The sequence below is a fragment of the Diadema antillarum genome, unplaced genomic scaffold, assembly GCF_040938485.1.
Source record: "Diadema antillarum isolate AM-2024a unplaced genomic scaffold, OU_Dant_1.0 seq00001533_RagTag, whole genome shotgun sequence".
NCBI classification, from domain to species: Eukaryota; Metazoa; Echinodermata; class Echinoidea; order Diadematoida; family Diadematidae; genus Diadema; species Diadema antillarum.
The window spans coordinates 619,431-640,658 of NW_027272265.1; the positions used below are offsets into that span (position 1 = coordinate 619,431).

At 38.4% G+C, this 21,228-nt stretch overlaps 1 protein-coding gene across 1 annotated transcript in view; it reads right to left on the bottom strand.

Moving 5' to 3' along the window:
* The window catches only part of LOC139710428 (ciliogenesis-associated TTC17-interacting protein-like), a 58,683-nt gene that overhangs the window by 11,857 nt on the left and 25,598 nt on the right, over window positions 1-21,228 (bottom strand). The window contains exons 5-7 of the mRNA XM_071622344.1: window positions 20,438-20,524; window positions 17,087-17,147; window positions 9,344-9,447 (exon numbers count right to left, since the gene is read on the bottom strand). Of these exons, the coding sequence (XP_071478445.1) occupies window positions 9,344-9,447; window positions 17,087-17,147; window positions 20,438-20,524 (252 nt within the window). The remainder of the gene's footprint in view (window positions 1-9,343; window positions 9,448-17,086; window positions 17,148-20,437; window positions 20,525-21,228) is intronic.

Genomic DNA, 21,228 nt, shown 5'->3' on the forward strand with positions numbered 1-21,228 from the left:
ATTACGACAGATGATAGATAAAGTGCCAATATGTAATTGTGTCTTGTGTTAAAGCATGTGGAAAATATATTGGTGCACAACTTTTAATGTTAATTACATTTGCTGAATGGCAACACTGGCAAGAATGACTTGCAACAGAAGAAATTAATATAGATCTAATTTGTTGAGGAACAGATGTAAACTTTTAAATGAAGACAAAAACAGAGAAGAGAGTATGTTTATCTGGAGGCAATAACAGCCAGAGAAACATACTAGTAATATGACATCATATGGCTTCCTTCAACGCTATAAAAGGTTAACTTTATAGTTTCTATATGCTTGCAGAAACTGGTGTGTTTTGTTCTAAAATGGGCACATGTGTGTAATAAGAGAAATGACGCTATGATAACATAATTTCAGTTGGGTAAAGACAGAAATGCAATATTTTAAACAAAATGCATGTCAAAAGTATTGCAATTTGAGAACATATTCAATTGTGGTTGCTCTTTAATGCTTTATATTTGATAACCAATTATCCATAAAGTTGGCCATTGCAGTACCCATCGATCTTCAGCACTACATTGCATGCAGCTTGTTGGGACATGATTGCTACTGCACAATATCATAATGTAATGTTCTACCTACCCACTACTGAAAGGAATGGCTCTTCAGAGTACAATAAAAGTTGTATGCAAGTATCTTTTATTTTTGAATTTTGTTATTCTTTAATGAAAAACCTGCTCACCCCCCCCCCCCCCCCCCCATTCATGGTTAAGTGTTGGGATGCACATTTTGGCAGGCAGTTAGTTATTCATGTCTATATAGATGAGGAAATGCAAAAAAGAATGCTCAACAACAGTTTATGTTTCGAATGCATCTGAAAAAATATTTCTCAGTAAATTGACTTTTTCTGAAATAATTACTTTAAAATGCCACTTTTGAACTTATTGTCCATCCACATTGAGTGATTCAGGGACTTTTGTTTTTTTGACAGAGAAAGCCTCTGCAGAAAATTCTCAGTCTTTCTTTCCAGTATAAAAGACGCTAATTTTCAAAAGCATAATTGTATTAGGACAGAAGTCCTGGAAACATAGACTCTTGTCCTTTTACCATCATAGCATGACTGCTTTGTATGAGGACTTCGTCAATGATCTCACTCTCTTAAAAAAAATGATTTCATGTTGTATGTTTCCTCTCATTCCTCTGTGGCATTTGCATTCAGAAAGCAGCAATTTCTGCCTCCACTTCTCTGCGAAGATTTAAGACATAAATGTTGCCAATTTAGATCCCGACACTGCAGCTACGGCCATCTGTTCCGCCGCGATAGATCCACTGCACCTCGCACGCAATGCATGCAAAAGTTCTGCCCCTTCTGCATCAACACGCTCTGACAGAAGAAGGTGATTCACTGTGAGCAGCGAGTTTTACGATTTACGGCGGTATTTACCTGCAGCAGACAAGAGTTTGACATACTTACGGCAGCATCTTACAGGAGCTGCTCAGCCTAACAGGAGAAGGCTCCCCCATTTACCTCTCCCCACCTACCCAACTTCTTCTTTCCCTTTTGCCTAACAATATCCAAGCCATCACAAAACAATGAATATGACATCATAAATTGTGGAAGAAGATAGATGTTTAAGCTTTCATTTTGCATTTTGAATTTTGTGCTAACTGCATCAAAGAAAGGGTATCTAAAAAAACCAACAAAACATGTCCTAATATATTCATGACTCTCTTGATACATAATGTCTTTTATGATGGGTATCCATTTTTGGCTGCAGTGACCTGCTGTTTAATGCAAAGACCCTCACCTCCCCCCCCCCCCCCCCACCCCCCAACTTCATTTATTGAGCCTACAGTATACTGCCCATTGTGTTGTATCACTTACACAATCTGAAGGGACAGTGTAATGTGGATGGCACAATTAACCCGTTGAGGATGAGTCCTGAGTATACTCGGCCAGGGGTCTACGGGAAATGCGTGTTGTAGCAAAATTAGCCCGTCCTCAATGGGTTAAGCGCATAAAACAGGTTAAAAACCTTGCTCTGACCCTCTCCATAGATTCAGTACACTGAAAGCTGAGAATCTAGTCCTCCTTGATTAGATATTGTGCCTGAGTTCTCTATTTGCAATTTTGATACAGATTCTAGTATAGTATTGGTTGAGGTGAGGATTTTTTTTTTTTTTTAATGAAAACTTCCATAATATTCCATCAAAAACGTGCACAAGATCATTTCCCCACACAAAAGATCTAAAGAAATAAAGAATATAAGAGACTGTAATTGAGTTTATTGTTCAGAGGAAAAGCAGCGTAAGAACCCTCCCTTTTTCAGACAGCTGTCTTGAGAGCTGGTGCTCCACTGACCTGGATATGTACGGTTAGAATATAATTGAGCAGCAGGAGTGGAATATAAATAATTAATGTGATCTTTTCTTCTTCTTCTTCTTCTTCTTCTATTTTTTTTTTTTTTGGGGGGGGGGGGGTTGGGGTGTCACTGAACTGAAAGCTGAGAATCTAGTCCTCCTTGATTAGATATTGTGCCTGAGTTCTCTATTTGCAATTTTGATACAGATTCTAGTATAGTATTGGTTGAGGTGAGGATTTTTTATTTGTTCTTTTAACTTTTTGTGAGGTACTTAGAAACCATATTTTTATGAAATGTTTAAAGCCATACAATTCCAAGACGAATTCAAAGTTTATTTGATGAAAATTGGTTTGAAATGGCTGATATATCCAAAAACAAGGTAAAACAAAGCAATCCTTTAATAAAAGGTGGGTCCCATCTTTTTATGCGGATTGCTCTGTTCTGGAAATCTCAGCCACTTCAAAACTAATTTTCATCAAATAAACTTTAAATTCCTTTTAGAAATATATACTCTTTCATATTTCATAAGACATTTCTCATTATCTAAAAAAAAAAAAATCATCATTAATAAATGTTGGAAAATTGAAACCCCATCTCAACCAGAACTGTACCATCCCTTTAGGTACACCTGGTCGTGCCAAAGAGGGCTAGATGGTTATTTGTAACATGGTCTACAGGCTTGTACTCTTTTGCTTCACAACTGATGATGAACAGACAGCAACTGAATGATTTTGATCTAGTGCTGGATATGCAACAATATTTGAATAAAATGGGTAAAATATCAATGAAACATCGAGAAAAATATGAAATAAAGCCTGCTGATAAAGCCACCATGGTGGACAGCAGAGCCTGACATTGAAAAGTCATTTCACAACACCATTCCTCATTCATACTTCTTTTCTTTTTTTATGAGTGAAAACATATTGTTCCCTAAGTAGGCACTCACAGAATGATAGTATGCATCATGTACTGATACATTGTAGTTGCCCAATTTCATCAAAAACTTACCAAACCAATACATGGATGAGACAATGCAGGGTCAAGTTAGCATGTCCTGATAGCCAGCACTTTAAATGTTTCACAATGTATCAAAAGGTACAGATTCATTTTATCTCTATGGTTATCCATCAGAACATTTCTTCTTCTTTTTTTTTTTTCTCGAAAGTATTAACTTGGTCCTGGATAAATGTTGACCATGGAGAAGCTAATTATAGTGCTGATATTTTCTTTCTCCATAAATATTTGAAGAGATTTAAAGCCAACAGAAAGTCATTAAAAGAATTGAGGGGTACATCAACTACATATCCTTGAGCCAGACAGGTAGATCAATTACATAACGTAAATCTAGGATGTTGGTAGGATTGAAAAAATATATATATCATCCAGTATGGCGTTGAGGCTGAAAAATTGTGAGAAGCAAGAGGTTACACAGCAACACAAATTCTTATACCTTGTATTGCATGACCAACAGTGAAGCTTGCTGATACATGAATGGAAAGAGGATATGATACAGGGAAATGGGGTATGACGAATGGAGAACAGGGGCTTATAGGACTCTCTTCTCTCTCTCTGCTCCCCCCCCCCCCCCCCCCCCAAAAAAAAAAAAGGGGGCAAGAGTTGGGCAGGGGTGGTTGACACACTTCGGATGGCTGAAGGAGATTGACCTGGTGTAAAGAGGGAAAGCAGACAAGGATGGCTCTCTGATATTAAAGCGTTGGGTGTAGGGGTCAGGGTGGGGTGTGTCACTCAAAGGGGAAGGGGGTGGGGAGTGTGAGTGATGATGGAGAGGAGAAGACAAGATAAAGAGTTCTTCATGCAGGGGATACTGTAAAACCAAACGCAGTAGATTTGCAAATGCTGAAGGCCATTTTTGTGTGTGTGTGTGTGGCATGAGAATTTAGCGGATTGTCACTAGCAGTCAATGAAATGAGCAGAAAAAAAGCCTGCATGCTCATTTAACTGTCACAAATCGTGGCTCATCGCGGAATTTGCTTATAAAAGTTTTATGCACGTGAAAATTTCTGGTTTTGCAGTAGCATAGCTTTAGGGAAGGGAAAAGAAAGTGGTTGGAACCTGAAAATATTCACATGAAATACGGGGCACGTGCTGTTCTTGGTGGAGCATGGTACGAGTACTTTAAAAGTGGAAAGAAGTTGGTGGACTGAGGTATGTTCATGACAGTGTCCTGGCAAGCTTATGTCACTTCCTTCACATTTTTGTTTTGTTGTTGTTTTTCTTTGCAGGTTTCAAATCCAGCCACGAGAACATGAAAAGTGTCAGTGAACACAGCAGTATGCACCTCATGAACAAGAATCGATAGGTGGTGCGGCTGGGAAGCAGGGTGCAAGGACATGTGGAGTGGAGATGCCATGGGAGTTCAGTAGTAAGCACTTCACATTTGAAGTGACTGTGAATTCATTAACGGTGAGAGTGAGTGAGGAAGGAAGTGGGTTAGCAAAAGAGAGAGAGAGCGAGAAAGATATGAGGGAAAGGCTGTCTTCACTTGACGGGAACAGAGCAGAAATAATGGCATGGTTCAGCTTTATAAGTATTATCTGATGAACCAGAACAGGTATGAAGAGAGTGAGAGCGTTCCATGTAATAGATATGACAAGATGGGCAAGAAAAGCAGACAGGAAGTGCCTTTCACACTAGTGCAAACATCACAATTTTGATCTTGGCACAATTTCATGTGACGCACACACCATGCAGCAGCACTCTTTTACAAATGTCAAGACTGCCATGATTTGTACGCTATGTCATCTATAGCGCATAGCTTTTGAGTAATGGACATAATGTCAAGTATTGGAAATGCATGCATCACACGTTTCTTTTGTTACATCTCAACCAATATCTAATGGCAGTAACTTGCCAATATGATTAAGCCTTACTCTGCTTTGTTCGCTAATTGAAACTTACACTGGAGCGCTTTCTTTGCCAATCCACACAGATGTCAGGAAACTAATTGTCAATGAATAGAAGTTAGCTAATCGCCCTGACAATCATGACATCACAATGGCCTTCCTCTATTACAAAGACTGAGGCACAATCCTACACCTGAGTGAGATTGCTTCTATACAACTGGGTCAAGAGTGGATGTATTCCTGATTGCTGATGGGAAAATCCTGGCAAGTTAAGCCCAGTGCCTGGGTGCATAAAGGGTTAAAATTGCGAACTCAATTACACTGCCTTGCAAATAAATCTCTGTGGAAGCCTCCCATATGAGTTGCATAAAAACACAGCAAAATACGCTGACCAAAGAAACATTATGCACAGATTTAGTGGACGAAATCTGCAATTCTCTCGTTCCAATAAACCTTAAAGGGTGACGGCAAGAAGGTACGTACCTTCTGCTGCTGACAGTTTAGCCTGCTGAATGTCATTAGCCTTTATAAACCCCGCATTAGGGAAAGCGAAGAGGATTAAGGCAGCGTTATTTTTCAATGTAATGATATTCTCCTTGCCAGTGGGAAACAGAGGGTCATGGCAAATTCAGGTCAAACCTGATAGTGTACTGTACAGCAGTATCTGCCTGCTTTAACATTATTAAATCATGTATGCGTCTGTCTGTTGATATGTCTGTATGGAATCAGTAGATGAGGAAAGGGGTGGGGGGGGGGGGTGGGGAGTGATGGAGAGAGTAGAAGGAGCGGGTGTGGATTCCTCTACCGAACACTTCATCCCTCAAAACCGCCCGCCTCAAACTTGTAAGCCGATATCAGCGAATTCCTCCAGAGTAATTTATTGTCTACCATGTCAAAACTAATTTGCTTGGTCATTGTGAACAAAATATGCATAGAGGACTGTAAAATAAGAAAAAGAGAGAAAGAAGTAACCAGCATAGTGTGTAAGAATACAAAAAGAATGTTCTTTCCTCTTTACTTGCCAATTCACATTCAATCAAATTACTTTATTTTGCTTCAATCTACTTGTCGTAAAGTTGTATATTATCATTATCAATCCAGGTATTTCTATCAGGCAACAGGCAAGTGTCATTTTTTTTTCTATTGTAAGTAAACATGTAGGGATGTTGCAAGAGTCCATTTTCAAATATGAAAATGGTGGTCACATTACGGAAAAACACAAAATATCCAGGCCTTAGAAAAACAACCAAGCAAACCATAAAGCATAATTTGAAAAATTATATACCACATCTGTTCTTTGTAATTTCACATCTTTGTTAGATCATGCATCCGGGAAATGGCAAAGCTTTTACATCACAAAATGCTGGAAGGAGGGGATTAGGGCAGGAATACTGATCAAAATGATGGCAGTGCTCTTTGACAGTAACTCTGAACACTACTCCGCGACCCTGAAGGGTTGCTCGTTATGTTGTTGCTATTGCGTTCTCGACTGTGCTGTTTGTTTTCTTTCAACAGCATATTGACTCCACCTCCCTGCCGGCAAGTTTTATACATTGTACCCTGCTTTAGTACTGTAACTGGTACCTGGGATTTTGATCAAAAGAAAACTAAAAACTATAGCTTGTCCTCACTGAGCTACAAATTGCTTGATCAATTTGTCTAAAACCTCTTGTTTTTGTGCCTTACATTAACATGTGATTTTCCATATTGATTTAGGACCATGCCTCGAATACAATGTGTTGTTGTTGACCGCTGTCAACATGCTAGTCATGTGGTTTGCCACTGAAGGTTCAGAATCTTGCAGCACACACACCATTTTATAGATTCTGGCGACAGTGAATAATCATAACAGTGGCATTTGTACCTGCTCACGCTCACTCATCAAAACATCTTTCTGTGGAACAAAAGGAACAAAGTATCCAGCCTGTGCATCCCTGTATTTGTCAGTATAAAAGCAATGATTGATTTTAAATTATAAAGTTGTGAACACGGAAGTTCAGGCACTAGAAATAAATCACATTTGTTGTGAAGACACAATATACATCAGAGACTCACTGACTGTAACCAACATGACTGACTTGTGATATCATATAATGACACTTCAAAACACAATATTCTGTTTCCTGTCCAATCTTTTCTGGAACATCAACTCAGTGTTCCGTTAGTTTGGTTTCACATAATACCTAACTCAGTGTGAAAATGGAATGGAGTTTCCCCTTTCAGCAATATCTGGGTTATATCAAATAAGGTCAAATATTCAGACATGTGAAGTATGATTTCATTGCAGACGTCCCATCTTCTGTGTATGCTGTCACTTTAAGCCACTGAGACCCTACTACTGTAGAGACTGTAATCCTACCCCCACGACATTTTAAAAGTGAAACTTCCACATTTCAATTTACATTCACTCAAAAAAGGTTTACTTCTAGTTTAAGTCACCAATTTTGACTTGTCAGCATAATTTGTCACCAGCCAACTACTGTATCTGGTCCTTGTACTTTCTCTGACCACACCCCCCCCCCCCACTTTGCCTTGATAAGAGCCTTGTCCAGCATGTTGCGCAGAAACGTGAAGCACAAATCGAATTCACGTGATGAACAGCTGGGATCATGTCACATCATACTTGTGACTCCCAAACAAAGTGAAGGAGATAGGGGGTTACGCATCAGGTTGGAAACTTTTACTTTGCTGATGGTAGAAGACAATGCACAAGAAAAAAACAAAAACAAAAACCACCATACAATGAAGAGAGCACTCAAGATGTTCATATGAAACCTTTTCAGAATGCAATTTACATGATTGAAATTGCCACTCCAAGCATGCAAAGGTCATCAGAAAGGTGAATTTGAATATTCCATGGTTAAGGCGAGTTCTACAAAGCATTTCACTTGAAGCTGTTTGAAGAACATTGCTGCAAAACAGAATATGAAATGAACTGGAAAAACAGGAAAACAGGACAAATGGAATGTGATCAAGGATATGTAGAAGAGATGACACATCACAAAAGGTTTATCTTTCTATTCAGGTTAACATCATCTTTATCAACCTACAACATTAAGGGAAAAACAAACAGACAAAGAAAGACAAAAAAAAACCAAAACACTTGTGCAGCCCGAATCGTACAGCATGCAAAAAAAGACAGCACAGTATTTCCTTGTGCAAAGACGACTGCTGTGAAATCAAATGCTCTCTGGTGTTGGCATCATCTGTGGCTATCTGTAAGTGATGGTCATCTATTCGGTCATTGACAACCCTGGTCTTCACGCATTAATGTCCACTTCTCAAAATCACATTGCATTCCAACTAACCACAACTAGGACCTTATCTTTATTTATTTATTCATTTATTATTATTATTATTTTCTTAATTTCAGACATATCGTTGACCTCAAGGGGCTAGAAATGATGCCAGTCTTAATTTACATGGCTAGCCAATGCTAATGAACATGCCTAAAAGGGAATTCACCACTGATGAACCAAAATAGGATGGACTGGTACTGAGACTATCCAAGTGATATCCCTTTCCTCTCCAACCACAAATCACAAACCACAAATCTATCCCTCCTTGGGAAAGTGGACTTGCAATGGATGTGCAGTGGATACTGCCTTCCTTTTTCCCAGATAAACTGCCCCAGTTCAAGGCGCTGGAAAACTACTGCTAGGATTGGGGTGGGGTTGGCGTGCCAGCAGAAATCTTGGCCATGAAATGATAATTCACCTGGTGTGTAAAACCAGTACTTTTGAACATTCAGTTGACATCCATCCATAGCAAACAGAAAAGATCCATCCACAGCAAACAGAGAAGAAATAATATAACATTTATGCAACTAGCAAATACCTCTGAAGTTACATTACAGCACTGAAATGATATTGAGCAAGAAATCTGCACGCTATGTGTACAATTGAAGGCATATTTAAAAATATTTCATGTCATGATTTAATTTCTGTTTTGCTTGTTGTTTATTTGATTCTGACGGTAAAGTTCACAAGGATTTTTTTTTTAAATCAAAAAGGCTGAAATGAGGCAAAATAACAAGTGCCATCTCAGTGCCTGTCAAAGGTCATGATGGACCTGCTAATGTGAAGGGTCCAGACAAAGTACAGAGCTGTTGACAGGAGTAAATCTTGTACTCACGTATGTTGCGGTCCAGAGTTTGGCCTCTGCGTCGAAGGAGATGAAGACGAGATCTTCTGGTACTCCTTTCCTGGCCATGATACGCTGCAGGATCAGGTTGGAACCTGGACCAATTATGAGCAGATTATATTCATACATTAATTTTGTAGATACATATAATATATAAATATGAAATAATGAGGTCTTTTTTTTTTTTATCCAGGGTAGCCTCTTCAGTGTTGCCACTGCTCTGGTACCAGAGGGCCCTGCCATTATTATTAGCCTAGCATTGCCAGGTACCCGTTTATACACCTGGGTCGAGAGGGACATGGTGGGTAAAAACGTCTTGTCCAATGATGTAAGCACTGGGCGGGAATCATACTCAGGTTCTCCGATTGGGAGTCAGGAGTCTTTTATCCACTATGCCACAATGCCCCCATAGGAATTTAGTTCATGATAATGGAGATAATGCAGAAAGGTTTCTACTGTTGCTAACATGCAATGAAAATTAAATGCAGTCACTTTCATACCAAGGAAAGCAGCAAGGGGGGGGGGGTTAATGCAGGAAAAGAAACCCCAAATCCCTATCAAAATGTGGCTGTGAACAGATCATGTATCGAAATCTACACAGGGGAAAGTGACAACAGATTTCAGGAGTACTTACACTTCACTGATCTGCAACATGGAGAGGGAGACATCCAGTTTAGATTTTTTTAAATGTGACTGGTGCTATCAATGCCAAAATCATGCACAGAAAAATACTTTCAAGGCTACAGTCACAAGATCCCTGAAAGGTCAGAAATCACTGTACTAGCTAGACAAAACACCATTCCTTCATGGGCCCATCTATTTGAATGTAACAGCAAATTGAAATAGAAAGCAACCCTCACAATTTTTCAGAGGGTAATGAACTCGTCAAGCAAGGGTTTGTATTAAAATGTGTGCAGCAGGGTGACTACACTCATCTTTTTCCCTTGCCATGTACAATGTATGTGTCCCTGAAACATTTAATAGGTAGCAACGTTTGATATAGAATGAAGTTCCATAATTTGCATTCCAGGTGATCATGTGGTCATACTGTAAGTATACTGGCATGCAGTAGGGTTTAATGAAAATCATTACCCCTGCATGGGACATCTATTTCAAAGAAAAATAAAATCTGAATATCACGCAAGTCTCACAGTTTGCAAATGGGGTTGAGGTATTCTGGATAGAATTGCTGCAGGAAGGATTATTTCACAACTTTTGTACCTTTCTATTTGTGTGTCCACGAAACCTACTAACCAAAAATTAAAAGGCATGTTTTTCTTTTGCTTTTTTTGTTCAATGGATATACTTTTTACGATGAGCCACTTTGTTAGTGATATATCTGTCTGACTCAAGAAGGGTTATTTCTCATTTTTGAAAAATCAGCGTGTAACACACACAGATCTATTACATCAAGGAACCGCCTATAAAGCTCAGGATTCAGTGAATTTGTAGAGTCTCTCAAAAATAGCTCAAGTCTGCCAAATTTCAATTGGGCTATTCATTTCACTGCCTGGCAGACATCTTAAATCTAAAATTTATAGGGATTTTTTCCCCCTGAAATACATCTATATAGAAAATTGAATAGCAATCAAAAAGCTTTGTCTGATACAGCAGAGTAATTCTAAAAGCCATCATGCAGTATATGCCTCCAAACATTTGGACTGGGCTGCACTCTAAGGCAATTATTTTGTAACTGAATACAGCACTACATAATTTGATTTAACAGTGTATTATTTTATTCAATGGTCCTCATGTATAATTGCAACATACAGTACTAATGCTGGTTGTCCAGAATGAGGAGAGTATACACTGTGTACATCTGTTTCTTATCAATAGCATTTATTATACATTTCTTATTTTAGCACATGTTTGGACGTACAGTGCATGTTAGTGATGCATTTAAGCAGTTATATAGTCTACAGTACAGAAAGCTGCTCCGTACAGAGTCATACAAGGAGAGAAAGAAAGAGGTCAAAACACAATAACAGTTGGTTCAACCATTTGTATTATGACTTTTATCATTTATAATTCAAAGCACATCTTGTTCATACATTTATGATATCCAGTCCTTCTTCTCATGAACCCTAAAAAAACTTGTTTAGGGTGACCGAAATTGCCTTCTTGCGTTTTTATATTTGTGCGAAGTAAAGTCTTTTACTGAAATCAAAAACATCTTCAATGGGTCAAATTACTAGGCAGAGTTTTATTTGTTTTTGGTTTGGTATTGTTTTGTTTTTGGCTCGGTTGTTTTGACAGTAACATCTTGATTTACGCATTGCCCTACATCTACTCGTCGAACAGTAATACAGACAAAGCCCCAAAACAACAAAATGGAGGGATGGACAAGGGCATCAAACGTGATGTATATACCGAATCCTTTAAAACCAAATAAATTTTACTTCTTGCATGCAAACTGTCACTGTCAATGTATGTTTCAATCCATAGACATCTAAAATATCTCAGCGCCCTAACTGTGATAAATGAGCCACACAAACAGAAGATCTTGGAGAGAACTTTCACTTGTGAGCCAATCAAACGAGAAAAGAAGAAAAAAGTATGGCACAAAGAGCGGGGTGATGTAACAGCCTTTCTTGGTGGCATTTACACAAATCCTGCTTTTGTACAACATGCCAAGCTGAGTTATCCCGAAACTGATCCAAACCAAATTTGGAAACACAAACATGCCAACTCTTATCATCAGAGTCATACTTCATGGTGGGATCGATGGCATAAAATGCATGACATGCAGTACATCATGCTCACTGGATCAATTCTTCTGAAAACAAAAACTTAAAAAGTAGTGGAGGTAGACAGAGTAATATTTTTGGAATCATATTTTAAACCTGACAGGATTGGTCAGTGGTTTTATCTGCAAGAATGAATGATTGTATCATGAATAAGCAATTATCATCTCATATTCTGTCTAATGTTTGTATAGAACACATCTACAGCGAGGCATTCATCTGAAAATGACTATGAAGATTTACAAGATCAAGAACACATCATATGAAATTCTAGTGCTTTGAAAAGAAAAGAAAAATTACACTGGCAAAGTTGTGTTTTCAATATCAAGAGACACAATTTTTTATTGCTATTGTTTCTTATCAAAGACTATAGCTCCTATCCTTTGAATTAGAAATCAAATGAAATTCTGGCATATTGGGAAAAAATAAATAAACAGTTTTTGGGTTTCTTCATTTTTTTTGTTTTAAAGAAAAAAAACACACACACAAAACAAAACAAAACAAAACCAAAACTAAAACCAAAACAAAGACAAATGCAAGTAGTGCCCTATCTCAATCATCAAGTTATCAATACCGTCAGAATTTGGCAAAAGATGGGCATACTTGTGATTTCTAACAACTTTTTATTCCATACAGTACACACAGCATTACCTTTCTATGTAATTTAGGACAGGGCAGAATTTGGCATTTACTGTAAAAGTAGAAATTTTCGCGCATTTTGCGCAACCAGAAACTAGCGCGAAAATAAAAGCATGCAAATATTTTTGCTTGCCATATGTTCCTGTGCGTGATGTCTTGATTCCGCGGAATTAAAAACACGCGAAACTCTGTTTACCCGGCCAAGCACGAAAAATTAGCTGCGCGAAAATATCCACTTTTACAGTATACTGTATTAAGAATGGAGTGTTTTATGGTGGCTATGTAATTTTCTAAACCACACAGTTCAACACGACTGCAAAAGGTCCTGCAAATATCTGCAGCAATAATGCTGTTCCACACAAGATTATTAAACACATTAAAGTTGGGATCTCTTGTTAAATTGTAATTCAGACTTTGGTTCCATGACATTTGCTCCTGCGACAATTACTCCCATGATATATCTGCATGCTAAGCCAAACGTAAATTCAACCCATAAACATAACCCTAACCCTAATCCTAATTCTCATATCAAACTAAACATAAAACCCTATCACAACCCTAACCCTAACCCTAAGTCCTTAGAGAAAATAAGACCGGAGCAATTGTCGCAGGAGCAAATGTCGTGTCACCCAGACTTTAGTCTTTACCTCCCCCCCCCCCATAACAAAAGTTTAATAGAACACATAGTTTAAACTGAAAGTACAATAAGGCAGACTGATGCCTTTACTACACAGTTGATCACTAGTGTTTCTCTTCAATGTTGGTTTCTGTAAGGCCAAGTAAAAAAAGAAACCAGTTTCTCGTCCTCGCGCGCATCGATTTTGGCCGCCGCATCGATTTTTTTACTATTTACTATTTTCAAAATGGCGCTGAAAATACCAAGAAATTCATAATTCTCGTCCCAGCCCGCTCCCCGCCCGCATCGATTTTCAGTTGCCGCATTGACTTTTTTGATATTTACTATTTTTCGGCCGCCGAAAAGAAAATCGACAATTCACCTACAAATCGTGATGTCTCATTTCTAATTACGCCTTGCGTTCTCTACTTAGCTGTAGTACAGCTGTAGCTAGCTTCTGGGTAAACGCATGCATTTCACACTGCGACTAGTGCGAGCTCGGTAAGAAGGAAGCAGTCGAACTGTAGTTGGTGATGGGCGCGGGCGCGGGCCTTGGCTAGCTGTGATGTACAGCGCACTCGGTACGTCGTGAACGCGATAGCGGCAACATTTTTTGCGATCAATCGCTGATATTCCACGCATATTTCGCGCATTGTTCGTATTTTTCCCCGTTTCTCATATTTCAAGCGGAAGAATTGTACTGTACAAATGCTTGTGAGGAACATATCGAGTTTGTATACATTTTCATGTCGTTGTGACTACAAATTGTATGTGCATGTGTGTGCAGTGTCGGAAGGAACGGTGTCGGTGCAGTGGCCGTACCGCACCTTATTGGCAAAGTGTGCGTGTCTGTAGCTGTCCAGGGTCGGTCACCGGTACCATCCCCTGGTCCCAAGTGTATGTCTTGCCTGCACTCTGTGCATTTTCAAACAAATAGATTATGTACCATACTTAAAATGAAACTTCATGCATGCAGAAATACATTTGCTTTTTCTTTCCACTACAGATGTCAAGGAAAAATGACCATCTTAATACTGGTATTTAGTGTTGTAATGGCATTTCTGATACCAGTGTACTTGCAATTCTGATGTATTGTGCTATTTAGAAACAGGTATAAAACATGTCTTTCAACAAAGAATGTACGACGGAAATAAATTCCATGATATTCAAAACACTGCTTTATTCATCATTGGTGTTTGTGACTTTTTGTGTCCACACAGTTGGTATGTATCTCCATTTCTTCACAGTACAGCACATTTAACTGGAAACTGTTGTACAATTGCAGATGGATGTCAAAATGATACTGATATGGCATTATAGCATTAAACATTTAAAGATGTTTCTTCATGTTCTAAAACGACATTTGAAAATCACTCATCATTTGGATGATGAATGATTGTATACCACACTACACATGATACGACTCACGGCCATGTCCGTGAATTTACATCGTAAAGAAAAGTATCCCGCAGAAATACAAATGTACGAGACAAACCAGAATCCGTGGAAAAGCTATTTATTTTGTAGATACACCCATTTGATAATTCTACATTTGCTGGAAAAGCGCATTCATTTTCTCTTCAAAATAGGACAATAAATCGCCGTCGGCGATGCAACGTTACAGCTAGGGCAGAGTGTACGGGCTTCTACACATTCGAATGTGTTCATGCGTGCGTGCAGACAGCTGACAGACCAGGGGGGCATTTCATGAAGCATTTTGTCCGACAAGTTGTCGGACAAATTGGGCTCTCAGCCAATCAGATGCAAGGATTTCAATAGCTTGTAACAGTTTCTCAGAAATGCCCCCCAGGTCTCTCATAACACAGCTACCAGTGATATTTCATTTCATAAATTGGATATAGAAAATAGTAAAGCCCTCTCTTGTTACCTTTCTCAGAATTACCAGACGAGAAACGCATATTACTTTCATTTTGACAATCTTTGAAAAAATAGTAAGATATCAAATAGTAAGGACCTCCCTCATCGCCTTGCTCAAAAAACCCGGACGAGAAACTACTATCTTTTTTTACTTGGCCTAATAATGCACTTAACAATTTTGTACAACACTTTATATACACAGGGAACAAATATGCCAGTTGCAGCCCAATGCCAACACCACACAAGTGAGAATACTCTCATCATACCAGTTCAGTAAAATTCTCTATACCTTCCATACTCATTATCAGCGACTCAAGTTCAGCATGTGGCCAATAGGTGTACTGTATGACTGTGAGGCATATATATATATACACAGTAATTTACCATAGTGACCGTATCGAACTGTCTCATTTAAGTGATGCCACATTTCACTCCGTTTCATTGCATTCAGTCATGCAGCTGCTGATATTCAACTGCACGAAGAGAGACGCAAAATCAATACTGCCTTTGTTCCATTTCTACAGATGTATTGATGGGTTTTAAAGGTTGTTGATGATTCCATGTTCTTTATTTGTTTGTGAGATCCATGTGTACATTTTTATGAGAGTGTCATCTCACTGTATGTTACAGTATGGTATTCATATCCTTCACATTGTTCTATCAGTTGCATACATTTTTTTTTTTTAAACAAAAATAAAAATAAAGAATCCCCATCCAAAAAAACCCCCAAAAACTAAAAAAAAAACTGAATTATGACAAAGACTATTTGGCTCTCGGTCATTCAATAAATAAAATTAATAAAATAAATAAAATTAATAAAATCAATAAATAAAATAAATCTGTTACAGATTTTTTTTTCTTAAAACTTTAATAACTACAATTTAACACTACATACATATTTTAAAGCAATAACTCCACAATCTATCGAACTGCAAATGTGTTTGACTACTTATGGTTCAGTTGGTATACAGCATTTTATCAATAATGACATAATATAAATATCTCTCTTATCTATCACCTATCTATCTATCTATCTATCTACAATCTTATCTACTGACAGGGCTCCACATTAGCAGTGACCCGGGGTCACTAAAATGAGATGTTGCGCCACAAAATTTCAAAAAAGGTTATCTTTCGGTGGCCTGATCAGGCAGCTAAAATTCAAAATAAATCTTGAGAGGTTTCTATGTCCTTTTATTTCAGGCCACTACATTTCTGTTCTTAGGCTACCACAAAAAAAAAAAAAGTTAGTGTCAAACCCTGCTACTGATATGGGTTATATACAGTAGGCGTACACGCTCACATTTTCTTTTCTAATTCCTTTTTGTTTTTGATTTGTTCTTGTAAAAGGAAGAAAAGAGCACACACCTCACTTTGAGAGCATCCACAACCATTTGTGTAAGAGACAGGTTGTTGCTCAAAGTCTTGCCAGAAAGCCTCTTCCAAGTCTAAATACTCTCACTTGTTGTTTTTCTTCAACCAGTTTATACTGTCACTTGTTTTTTCCTAATCTTTCACTATTTTTTTTTTTCATACGATGTGGTCAACATTATCCAGAACGTTGTGAGAGAGACATCACAAACAATTGGAAAAGGGCAATAGTATGGAACGTGAGCTCCTTTATTGACAGAAATTCAAGCTGATGGAACTCCTATCAGCTGTATAGAGGCGTGATTTCAAGCAAGCTTTCTCGCTTGGAGGGGATACCTGACGGCTTGGTCAGTCAGTCCAATACTCTACGACAGCTGAACGATCAATACTTTTCAAGCATAACAATTCTGACAGCATCTCTCTCGAGTAGCAAAATCTGGCTCAGCACATGGACATTTATTATTTTCACGTGAGTGGAGTTCTTACCTTCTGAGATGAAACCTTTTAATCTGTCTTCACTGAATGTTTCTGCTGTTCTCTGCACCTCCTACAAACATGGAAAAACAAACAAACAAACACACAGAGTCAGAGACAGTCAAACGACATATTATAAAAGGTGTTCCTTGAATACTTCTTACATGGATATCTGCTGACCGTTGCTTGATTGTTTGATTTTTACCAAAATATAACTGCGGACACATAATCTGCATTAACTTGCCAGATTTCATTCACTAGGCTTTAGTTGTTCTGCCTCCACCCATCTTTAACTACTGCATACAGAGCAACAGTTTGTGACGAAGCAGCTTTCTTAACTATCAACCTTTAAACAATAAGACATCCAGCCAGATTAAAAGGGGGAAGTTACCCTTGACAGTGTGAAAAATCCTTCCTTGAGAGAATGCATGCCAAACTCAGTCTTGGAATTCCGATGCAACATATATTTTTCATCCGATCTGCCTTGTCCCATGGATGTCAAATATAGCTCAGCATGCACAGGAAGAACATTCCTTTTCTGACATCATTATCCGTTTTTAGTCTCCAAATCTCATTCGTTACAAATTGTACAAGAGAACATTGGTTATGACATACTTTGTACATCATAAGACAAATCACATCCATACTATACTAATTTAAATCATATATTTGAAGCAGTGATTAACTAAGCATGACAAAGACAGGACAAAGCTAAAAGGTCACTGAACTTTGGCTAAAACTGTCACATCCAGCCATTACTTCAGCTGGGACTGTCCAGTGGTGATGCACATTGGTGGAATTGAAACACAAGTATTGAAAGTTCAAAGGACAAGGTCAAAGGTCACTATACTTTTGTTTGTTGGACAGGTAGAAATAGTTGCTGATGTATTTGCATGGACACAGAGGGCATAGTAAGTCAAAGGACAAGGTCAAACTTACTGTACTTTGGTATAAAATAATACAGAAAAGATCACTTTCCAGCTATACCTGAGCTAAGAATAACCAGTGGTACTATTATCTGGTAAGAAGATTAGAAATTAACAAAAATCAGTGGCTTACAATGACAGGGGTAAAAAGTCAAGGGTTAAGGTTTAAAGACCACCAAAATTTAAGCACATGCCATTTTCTGGCCATAAATTTCACTACGTAAGTCTTCCCCCCCCAAAAAAAAAAAAAAAAAAAAATATATATATATATACATATATATTGCTGTAAATGGATTGAAATAAATAAGACATGAAATAGACTTATAAGAAAATAGATATTTTGTGCAGAGGGTTAAAGGTTAATCATTGGCCAGTGGTCAAGGTCAATAAACTTTATCATAATAAAATATGTGTGAAGCCTGGCCATGTACACATATGGCACATCGTATAACAGTGATTGTGAGATACATGTAAGTGGAGGAATCGCAACCGACTAGTCAAATTGCTCTGGTTTCAAAATCTGAATTTCACGAAAGCTTGCAGGATTTGCGGAGATGTAACCTTGTCTTTGAAAGGAATTCAACATGAGGTGCAGATAACACCTAGAGCTGCTGGTCTACTATGGGTATTTACTGTTTCCCGTCATGTAACAACACCTAGCTGCAAAATCTACCTCCTAATATGTCCTTTGCTCCCAACAATGTGACTGAGATGTGTATAAATAAAAAAGAAAGAGAGAGAGAGAGAGAGAGAGAGATAGAAACAGAGAAAAAAAATGGGACAAACAGCCAAATGACACTGCAGGCACTAGTAATGGGCGAATTTACAGATGAGACTTGTTTGGGTGCAATCAATATTCTCCTCAACCTCTTGGGTGCTTCCTCTGTCTCTGGTTGAGAGTGCATGGGTAACTGGGCACGCCACGAAGCCTGCTCATGGGACGCCGTGATTGAGCACATCGGTGCGACGTGCCGTCTCCCCCATGTCCACTAAACCACGAATTAACCCCTTTCATAGAGGCGCTGGCCAACTTGCTCTAGAGACACTTTGGGAGGCCTTACAGATGGTAATGACTCACTCCTGATCAGCAGGAGTATTCATCTGGTTAAGATTATGCAACTTCGAATGAATCTACATGGAGTACAGCTTGGTGCGCACTTGTAGGGAAGTCCCTAATTGCCTCTTTTATATGTTTTCCCTCTAATTACTATTAATCAGCTTTAAGAGAAGCCACCTTCATACATTTGGCAGAGTTTGTGAGGGTCAAAAGTTGAAGATACCTTAATTATCTCGAATTATCTGGAATCGCCCCCCCCCCCCCCCTTTGTGTTTCGCACTGTAATTCTGAAATGTGAGAATCCTCGAGAAGCCTTGTTTTAGCATATATCCAAAAATGCCTGGCCTGGTTACGGTTGATACAGCACATTTCAACAATGTTGTGATGTGCAAAACTCGTCAACATCGTCAACTCGTCAACATCTTATCAACCGGGCCCTGGAATCAAACCAGCATTTATTCTTTGCACTCCTTGGGGAACACTCTGGTAAGGCAACCACTTAATTGTACACTCATGCTAGATTTTAGTATGATAAATTTAAGCATAAGGAGACTGACCAGAAATGATATACGAATGAAACTTAGCAGAGAAAATGGGATTCCACTGGGATTTGACCCCAAAACCTCCACACTGCTAGCTGGTGCTGTTACTGGCTGAGTTTTGGAAAGCTCTAGTTCTGCATTTGTGCATGAAATCTTTCACAGTGCATTCCCGTTATAACGAACACAGTTATAACGGAATTCCGGTTACAACGAAATAAAAATTCTGGCCGCATTATTACCGGTTCTTAGTTTTTTATTGTTTATTTGTTCAGTTATAACAAAATGTCAATATAACAAAAGAAAATTGCCAGTCTCGAGGACTTTGTTACAATGGGAGTCTACTGAACTGTTCATTGCTCATGTTTGGATTCATTACATAAACAACTGCATCACTTCAGTGATCCCTCGCATTTATTCCCAGGTTGATTTCTTTCTTTCTGCTTTATATCAGGTTTGTGATATCTTATGAAGACATGAGCAATGAAAACTGAGGGGTTTATTAAAAGGAAGAAAACCAAACTAGGGCTTTCCATAGCTCAGTAGGTATAAGAGCACAGCTCTTGCGATTCAGAGGTCTCAGGTTCAAATCCTGTTGGAACTCCATTTTCTTTGCCAATTTTGATTCAAATCTCATTAAGATAACGTTCTGTTCCCTCCTGAGTACCACCTCTTCACACACCTAGGTAGAGAGGAAATGTAGGGGTGGCCAAAACGTGTCTCGCTCAATGACAGAAGTGTCAAGACAGGGCTTGAACCCTGCACCTTCTCATCGATAGTGCAGTACACATCAACACCATCACAAACTGAAGACAGTGATATTACTGATCATAATACCAACCTGGCCCCGAGCGACGATCTTGTTGAGGATGTATTGGCCATCTTTGTATATAATGTGTGTCTTCTTATCAAGCTGTACATCTTCCAACTGTAATGACAGGAAATGAAAAACAACAACTACTGGTAAACATTCATTTGCAGTAGACTTGCATGTTAGACAGCACAGGCAAATGATATGACATTATGATTATACAGAGGGGTGAAATATAGAGACTGCTCTGACATTCGAGTAGTATACTACAGATCAACATACCATTAAATCTCAATATTGGGTCATCTGCTATCATACATTAGTTAAAAGTGTCTTGTTTACCTTTAAATGTCTGATGAGGTTTCATTTTCGATACCAATCAATGCATACAATTGTACATGTATCATTCTAATATTTATTCTTTTTAGTTCCATATATGTAGTTATACATCAATTGTGTTGAATAAAGATGAGCATTCTCTGCATAAAGTGGGCTGAAAATGATAACTTTTCACAGGGAAACATAACATACTGAATTATAGCAACACAGCATTCTATAAATATAGAGCAAGAAATCTTCACAGCATGAAATTTTTGCAAATTGGAGCTGACAGCCTTTTTTTCGGCACGAAATTTTCGAGAATTGTCACTGGCATTCAATACACATCTATAGTGTAGACAACAACTTTCAAGTGCATTTTAATTTTGCAAATCTGGCTCTCGCAAAATTCGCGAAATTAGAATGCACGCAAAATTTCTGTTTTTTACAGTATACTCAATAGAAAAGTGACTTGTCTCTACTGGTAGTAGCTCCTACAGTGT